The 9298-nt window shown below is 40.3% G+C and overlaps 1 protein-coding gene across 1 annotated transcript in view; it reads right to left on the bottom strand.

The window, feature by feature from the left end:
* TRMT61B (tRNA methyltransferase 61B) overlaps window positions 1-8416 on the bottom strand; it is a 30024-nt gene extending 21608 nt beyond the window's left edge. The window contains exons 1-3 of the mRNA XM_007938896.2: window positions 8387-8416; window positions 6036-6875; window positions 4390-4492 (exon numbers count right to left, since the gene is read on the bottom strand). Of these exons, the coding sequence (XP_007937087.2) occupies window positions 4390-4492; window positions 6036-6875; window positions 8387-8416 (973 nt within the window). The remainder of the gene's footprint in view (window positions 1-4389; window positions 4493-6035; window positions 6876-8386) is intronic.
* Window positions 8417-9298: the final 882 nt, after the last annotated feature.

Genomic DNA, 9298 nt, shown 5'->3' with positions numbered 1-9298 from the left:
GCTCGAGTATAGCATGGATTGTGGGGCTGGCGCGGGATCGGGCAGTGTTTCGTTCTGCTGTGCATGGGGTCGCTATGAGTCAGAAACGACTCGACGGCACTTAACAACAACAACAACATCTCAGGATTGTTATGAGACTGAATGAGTTGCTTTCTATATAGTGCTTAACACAGTATCTAGTAGATAAAGAATTTGTAATCATTCTATTATTATCATGTATCTGGACGCAACATACTAAAGATGATAGACAGCCTGAGAGTAAGGATGGAGAAAAAATAGATTCACAAGATACTGAGTAAAGAGAATTTTACTGTAGTGACATATTGGATTTGGAAGAATTAGGGAACAAGTAAATAATACACTTACTGGTGAAACACTGAAAGCTTTTCCCCCTACCCTGAGAGATCAGACACAGATGCCCTCTCTCTCACCATGTTCTTCAAAATTGAGCTGGAAGTCCCAGACAATGCAATAAGGGAGTATAAAAAGATTATGATTAGAAGTTGTAATTATTCGCAGACAACATGATTATGGACCCAGGAAATCTAAAAAGAATCTATAGTAAACTAAGAATTGGTCAATATAAAAAATCAGTTATATTTCCATATATAAGCAATAAACAGAAAGTGAAAGTCTTAAATTACACCATTTCCCACAGCATCAAAAACAAAAAAAACACCTAGCAATAAATCTAACAAAAAATGTACACAAGTGCTATGAAAACTATGAAACATTATTGACAGAAATGAAAGACCAACATAATATGGAAGGTTATATTGTGTTCATGGTGCTCAAAACTCAAAAATTTTAAGATCTCAATTTTACCTAAATTGAGCTACAGATTAAATGTTATCCCAATCAAAATTTCAATAAGCTTATTATATGGAAACGCAAAGGCTCAAGACTAGCATGACAATCTTAAAGAAAAATAATAAAGTGGAGAGAATTATCAGATGTTAAAAGTTAGTGGTATTTGCACAATTAAAAAATAATAGTGACCAGAAACAAACCCACACATATATGATCATTTGATTTTTGACAAGAGTGACACTGCAGTGCAGTGAGAAAAGAATCACTTTCATGATAAATTGTTCTGAGTGAATTAGTTCACCATAAAGAAAAGATGAATCTTAACTGCTACCTCACCCTATTTGCCAAAATCTGTCCCAGATGGATTCTGGACTTAAATATGAAAGGTAAAGCAAACTTTTTAGGAGACAATATAGGAAAGTATCTTCATGACCTTAGAGTAAAGATTTCTTAATTTGTTCACAAAAAGCATTAACCATAAAAGAAAAGATTGATAAATTGACTTCATTAAAATTAAGAACATACAATCATCAAAAGACCATTAAGCTAGTAAAAGGCAAGCCACAAAGAGGGAAAAGATATCTAATAGATCTAGATATAGGTATACCTCCAGCAAATGACTCATAACCAGAATTATAAAGAACTCTCAATACATAAAGAATATATAAAGAAGCTGGACTATATGAAGAAGAATGCATAATTAGCATTGGAAGAATACTCATTAATAACCTGTGATATACAGATGACACAACCTTCCTTGCTAAAAGGAAGACTTGAAGCACTTACCGATAAAGATCAAAGACTACAGCCTTCAGTTTGGATTACACCTCAACACAAAGAAAACAAAAGTCTTTACAATGGACCAACTAGCAACATCACAATAAATGGAGAAAAGACTGAAGATGTCAAAGATTTCATTTGGCTTGGATTCACAATCAACGCCCATGGAAGCAGCAGTCAAGAAATCAGATGATATATTGCACTGGGCAAATCTGCTGCAAAAGACCTCTTCAAGGTGTTAAAGAGCAAAGATGTCACTTTGAAGACTAAGGTGCACCTAACCCAAGCTGTGATATTTTCAATAGCCTCATATGCATGTGAAAGCTGAACAATGAATAAGGAAGACTGCAGAAGAATTGATGCATTTGAATTGTGGTGTTGGCACAGAATACTGAAAATACCATGGACTGCAGAGTTAGAGCTGACTCAATGGCACCCATCAACAACAACTTACATATCTTATATATGAAGAGGCACTTCACAGAAGAAGATATCAAAAGGCCAATAAAAGATTTTTAATATCATTATTAGTCATCAGGGAAATGCAAATTAAAACTACACAGAGATACAACCACAGAATGGCTAAAAATAAAAAAATCAAGAAACACCAAGAGCAACAACCAAACATATTTGCTTCCTTTTGGAAAAATATAGCATTTCCTATGAAGCAATCTTGTGCAACAAAAGATGACCTAAATCTTATTAAATTTCTGGATCAGGGGTCAGCAAACTATGCTTCATCAGCTAAATCAAACCTATTTTTGTAAATAAAAGTTTATTGGACACAGCTAAATTTATTCTTTCATGTGTTTTTTTATGGCTGCTTTTATACTATAATAGTAGAACTGAGTAATTTCAACAGGGACGATATGGCCCACAAAGCCTAGAATATTTACTATATGAACCTTTACTGAAAAAGTTTTCCAAAACCTACTCTAGATCCAGCTGCCAATTTATAGTCAATACAAAGGACAGAGGGACATGTTAAATTACACAGGGGGATGCAGACTGGCTATGGGTTAAGGTTGTTGGGACTGGTTAATGCGAGCCTAAGAGTTTATACAATTCTGTATACTTCTGCATATGTCTGAATTTTTCCACAATAAAAAGTAAAACAATATTAATAATAAAAATACAACAAACCAATTATACCAAGTTGTGGTATGGTAGTTAAGTTTGTGTGTCAACTTGGCTGGGTCTGGTTGAGTGGCTGGGCAGCTGAATGTAGTATTCCCCATGATGAGACGTAATCAGCTCCATGGTGGAATCTACTGTGAGCAGCTGAGTAGCTGCCTTAGGGATGTGGTCTGCTTCCTGTATATAAGGAGAAGCCTTGGGAAACAGTCTCTAGCTCACGGCATGCTTGAATCCTGCATGTAGCTGTGTTGTTGTTCAGAAGCCTGCCATGCTCTGCTGACCCTGGGACTTTCAATGGACTTGAATCAATGGCCTACCATGTAGTTTGGTAACATCAGAACTGTGTCTTTTTATTTGTTAACCTTGGGCTTGTCAGTCTCAGCAGCCAGTAGCTGTCTGAGTGAAGAAAAGCCTCCAGCTTCAATGGGCCAGGAGCAGGAGGCAGAATTGAAGCCCAAGGTTGAGGGGCTTTCACCCAGCCCCTAGAGCCTGGCACTCTGAACTCAGACTTAAAGCCTCTAAACTGTAAGAGAATAAATTCCTGTTTGTTCAAGCCATGCTATTTGTTGTATAGTCCTTTCAGAGCAGTACTAGGTAATCAAAACAGTTGGTGAGTATGCAGAAGTAGAAATCTTATACACTGCAAATGGAAGTATAAATTGGTAATAATATCTTTGGAAAACTATTTAGCAGTATCTTCTAAATCTGATCAAACATATCTTATGGCCTAGAACTGTCATTACTAAGTATATATTTCATAACAACATGTACACATGTGCACTAAAAGACAAGTATAATAATGTTCAGAGCAACACTATTTGTAATATCCACCTCAAATGTCTACCAACAGTAGAATGTATAAATAGATTGAAATGGAATTTACTTAAAATACTATACAGCAACTAAAATGAAACAGCTATTGCTGCATGCAATGGATGAATCTCACAAACGTAATGTTGAATGAAAATCTGTGTCTGTGTATTGTATGCCATCAAGTTGATTTTGACTCATAACAACTCTATGTGACAGAGCAGAGCTGCCTATAGGGTTTCCTAGGCTCCAATTTTCACAGAAGCAGATGGTCAGGTCTTTTTTCTCATGGAGGCAATGGAAAGTTCAAACTGCAAATCTTCCTGTGCTGTCTCAGGTGCTTAGCCATTGTGCCACCTGGGCTCTGAAAGTAGCCAGCATCAAAAGAGTATATATTGTATGATTCTATTTATATAAAGTTCTAAATTGACAATCTAACTGATAGTAATAAAGAGAGGAACTAGAATGAATATATAAAAAGAGAGATAAAATAGTTGTTTACATTGGGTTTCAAGGAGATTATAAAATTACATGAATATTTTCCCAAATAGTTTTTAATCTATTTTAACTTTCTGAAAAGAAGCCCTGATAGTGCAATGGTTAAAGTAGCTAGCTGCTAACCAAAAATGTCAGTAGTTTAAACCTACCAGCCACCCCATGGGAGAAAGACCTGGCAGTCAGCTTCTGTAAAGAGTACATACAGCCTTGAAAACCTTATAGGGTTGGTATGAGTTAGAATCGACTCAAGATTAATGATAATGAGTTTGGGGTTTTTTGTTGGTGATGGTGTTATGCATGAATTGAATGTTTTCTTTGTCTTCTAAACCCAGGTCACTTATCCCAATCTCTTACCTGCTTTGGATAAAAATAAGCTCATTCCACCAGAGCCCGAACCAACTTCCAAAACAGTATCACCTGGGTTGATATTCATCATCAACAGCATCATATTCATATCCTATGATTGAAACACAGTATGAGTTACTCAGTAACCAAAAAATATGTACTAAGCACTTACTCTGTATCTGATACTCTGTTGGCTATGGAGAGGAAGGAAGTGAAAAATAGCATTAGAATGTGGCCCTGCCTACATAGACTTTGTATTCTGGTTGATGAAATAAGAGAGGTTTAAGAATAAATTAGCAAATAAGGCAACACGTCAATATAATGCTGAAATTGTAGACAATAAATAAATACAATAGAAACTCAGAGAAGAGATCAGCACACTGTCCTAGGTTAAGGGCATGAAGAATTTAAGGAAATAATTACAAGGGGGAAACAGCTTTAAACTAAGTAGAGACAGAACATCTGTCTACCAGGAGCTCTGGAAGTGTAGTACCTATGGCATTTGACAGCTAACCAGAAGGCTGGCGGTTCAAACCCACCAGCCACTCCTCGGAAGGAAGGTTGGGCAATCTACTTCCGTAGTGATACCTCCTTGGAAACCCAAGGAAGGGTCGTTATGATTCGGGTCCGACTCGATGGCACATAACAACAACAATAACAACAGAGACAGAACAAATACAATTTGCCCATCTCAGGATGGGAGATAAAGAAGAGACTTGAATGTCAATCTGAGGCATTTGAACTTGACCTGGTAAGCGTCTGGAGTATGTTACTGAGGTGATACAAATGGCATTTTAGGAAGATTAATCTGGCAGGGTAATACAAGATGCACTAGGGCAGAGAAAAATTAAAGGAAGACAAACTAGGAAATCATCACATAATGTAATCTCTGCATGAAATGATGCATTTCTGATTTAGAATTAAGATACTAGGAATAGACAGGAGGATCCATTTGCCAAACACTGTAATTAATGAATCTTAGAAATATCCTGGTTGATAGCAAGATCTGTTTATTGAACTGTCTCTATTTGCCATGTTTCCTTGATTGTGCAAACTGCTTTCATACATTATCTTGTTAAAACAGAGATTAATCTATGAGATAAGTTTCATCATTTCCATTTTAAAGATGAAAAATCAAAGACTTTTATGTGACCTTTGCTCAAGGTTACATAGAATTAAGTGAAAAGCAGCATTAGTTAGAACCATGGATTAAAGAACTGAAAGGGGCCAAGGTGGTATGTCAGACATACAAAGACCAAAAGACCAAACTCACTGCAATCCAGTCGGATCTGACTCATAGCGACTCCTCATTTGGGTTTCTGAGGCGGTATCACTAAGGAAGTAGATTGTCCAACCTTCCTTCCCAGAAGTGGCTGGTGGGTTTGAACTTCCAGCCTTATGGTTGGCAGTCAAATAAATCTTAAATACCAGGGTAAAAAAATTTGAATTAAAATCTGAGTATTTCTTCCTAAAATTAGTAACATTCATTATGGGGTAGGTAAGTCATAGCCATTATTATTATTATTTTTTTTTTTTAAAAAAACAGGAATGTAAATGTTTTGGAGTATGCTTCAACTACATTTATCCGGACTGTAAGATTGAGCGTTTTCACCATGGCTTCCTATTTTGGTTTTACTCTGAACCCATCGCATTACCTTTGGATATGATATGGCAGGCCCTCTTTTCATCAATAATACATAATCTTCCAACGCCGGCCTCCTCAGCAAGAACTGCTTACCAGAGGAACTCTTCATCATCTGGCCGGGGAACTTCCCCACGATCTCGTTGAACCGGACTAACCCCCAGTTACTATTTAAATGCCCGGTGTTGCTCAACCTAAATAATTTCTTAAATTGTATTTCTCTCTTGCCAGTTTCCGCTAAAATCAGCTCCCCAGCCCTAAACGGACCCTCCCTGGAAGTTGAGCAGGAAGAGGAGGCTGGAAACTCTTCGACTTCGGTAGCGGACAGGTCCAGGGTGAGCTGGGACTGATCCTGGTCTCCATTCGAGTCCTCGCGCTCCCGAGGGCGTGACACCTCCCGGTGCGCCAGCAGTCTAATGCTCTGCAGTGACGAAAGACATCTCATCCCAATGCCAGGGCGCGGAGAGAGAGCAGGAGACTGTGCGCACTGAGCTTTCATACGCACCACCTTGTGCCCTCCTTCTTCATCCCGCGCGTCTCTAGGCAAGGTCTCGAAGTACAGTGACCGGGCACCTCCGAAAGGTTCTAGCCAAATGCCACCCACGATTGAACAGGGCCCAAGCTTCCATCGCTTCCGAAGACGCTGTAGCCGCAGCAGCACTGGACATCGGCGCCCAGCCCGCAGCATGGTACCCAGCGCGGGCACCGTCGCACGCAAGTGACGTAGGGATGGGCGTAACCCCTCCTCCCAGGTCCGTGACAGCCGGAGAGCCCAACCCAGCAGCCTAGGGACTCGGCCGAGAGGCGGTAGAAGCTCCGCGACTGAGTCTGCTCGCAGAGTGAGGCAGGCCAGCTGGGAGGGTTACCGGAGTGGCATTGAATTACTCTACAAAGAGCAAGTCGTACTCCTTGCAGAGGTTTCATTTTACTCCTTGGAATAAGGACAGAGTACCTGTGTTATACGGGAGCTCTGGTAGCGTAGTGCCTAAGGCATTTGACTGCTAACCAGAAGGCTGGCGGTTCAAACCCACCAGCCACTCCTCAGAAGGAAGATGAGGCAATCTACTTCCGTAGTGATACTACCTCGGAAACCCAAGGAGGGGTCGCTATGAGTCGGGTCGACTCCATGGCACATAACAACAACAACCACCTCTGTTCTACATAGGGTCGCTATGAGTCGAAGCTCACTGGAGTGCACCTAACAATAACAACACCACTTACAAATCTGTGGTAGCTTCGCCTGGGGGTAGGAAGACTTCGACAAAATTTGTCAAGGGGCTGTGTAAATTGTAAAGCGCTACACCAGTGTTGTTCTTGTTAGGTTCCCACTAATAAAGACCCTGTGGACCTTATGTACAACTAAATGCTACCCACTCTTAGTACTGTATCAGATCACATTTTGCAGCTATGTTCTCTGGCTAATTTTTAGAAGTAGATTGCCAGGTCTTTGTTGCCAGTCTGTCTTAGTCTTGAAGCTCTGCTGAAACCTGTCCACCATGGTTGACCTTACTGATACTTGAAATGCTGGTGGCTTGTCTTCCAACCTCACAAGAATACTCACATCAGTGACTGGGATCTTAAAAGCTTGCAAGCAGCCATTTAGATGCAACGAGGGGTCTCTCATTGTCCAGAGCAAAGAAGAATGAAGAAAACCTAAGATTCATGGAAACGAGTAGTCCCAGCGACTGGTACACCATGCAATCCACAGCCTATACGACTATAAGACCAGAAGAACTAGATGATGCCTGGCTATCACTGTCAACCACTCGGAAGGGGGAACTATGTAGGAGATCCCAGATAGAGAGGGAGAACGATGTGGAACAAAACTCAAAATCATTTGGAGAAAAAAAAGGAGGGGGGGACCAGGTTTGCTGGTCTGATAGAGCCTGGTGGAACTGAGACTATGGCCCCTAGCTGCCCTTCAGGTCTTGAATTGAACCCACAGCCATGCCTTCCAGCCAAACAAAAGACAGACATATGAGTTGAACATGTACCTGAGGTAGATACACTCCTTGGAGAGAACAATCATGGGAGAAAGAAGGGCTGTTTATACACAGGGACATAGCTCAGGGGGCAGGAGTGCATGGAGCGATGGTCACAGGGAAGAGGAAACTATCGGGAGGAAGTGGGAGGGGAGCTGTTGCATTGTGGTAAATTGTAGTCAATGTCATGAGACAAAGTGTATGTGAACTGCTGTATGGAAAGTGAATTTGCTCTGTAAATTTCCACCCAAATCACAAGAAAAAAAGAAATAATACATCATTGTCCTACAAGAAACTGACACACAAATATAACAGGGTTAGCTGGCTAGATGTAAGTAAAACTAGCCTCAGATATGTTTGACAGACTGTGCCACTTGCTGACCTGTACCCCTTTCCCAGCTGACCGCAACATCCTAGCCCTAGCAAGTGCCCTTGTTGTTACAGTTGCGTGCTATCAAGTCAGTTCCAACTAATAGCCACACTATGTGCAACAGAACAAAATAATCCCAAGTCCTGTGCCATGCTCACAATCATTGCTATGCTTGACCCCATCATTGCAGCTGTTGTGTCAATCCATTTCATTTAGTCTTCCCTTTTTCCCTGACCCTCTACTTTACCAAGCATCATATCCTTCTACAGGGTCTGGTGCTTTCTGACAACATGACCAAAGAAGGTGAGACCAAGTCTGGGCCTTCTTACTTCTAAGAAGCTTTCTGGCTGTACTTCCTCCAAGACAGATTTGTTCACTCTGCTAGCAGTCCATTCAATATTCTTCACCAACACCATACTTCACCATACTTATTCAATCTGTATGCTGAGCAAATAATCTGAGAAGTTAGACTATATCAAGAAGAAAATGGCATCAGGATTGGAGGAAGACTCATTAATAACCTGCAAAAAGCTGATGACACAGCTTTTCTTGCTGAAAGTGAGGATGACTTGAAGCACTTGCTGATGAAGATTGAACACTACGGTCTGCATTATGGATTACATCTCAATATAAAGAGAACAAAAGTCCTCACAACTGGACCAATAAGCAACATATGATACATGGAGAAAAGATTGAAGTTGTCAAAGACTTCATGTTACTTGGTTCTACAATCAACACCAATGGAAGCAGCTGTCAAGACATCAGAAGACGTATTGCATTGGGCAAATGTGCTACAAAAGACTGTTCTGGTTACCTAGTGCCACTCTGATGAGAAATATACCACAAATGGGATGGCCTTAACAAACAGGAGTTTATTCTTACAATTTGGAGGCTTTAAGTCCAAGTTCAAAGTGCCAGGCTCTA

Source organism: Orycteropus afer, unplaced genomic scaffold (genome assembly GCF_000298275.1).
Source record: "Orycteropus afer afer isolate SDZICR_OR568_19922 unplaced genomic scaffold, OryAfe1.0 scaffold00054, whole genome shotgun sequence".
Lineage (NCBI taxonomy): Eukaryota > Metazoa > Chordata > Mammalia > Tubulidentata > Orycteropodidae > Orycteropus > Orycteropus afer.
This window is presented reverse-complemented; position numbering and strand designations above follow the sequence as displayed.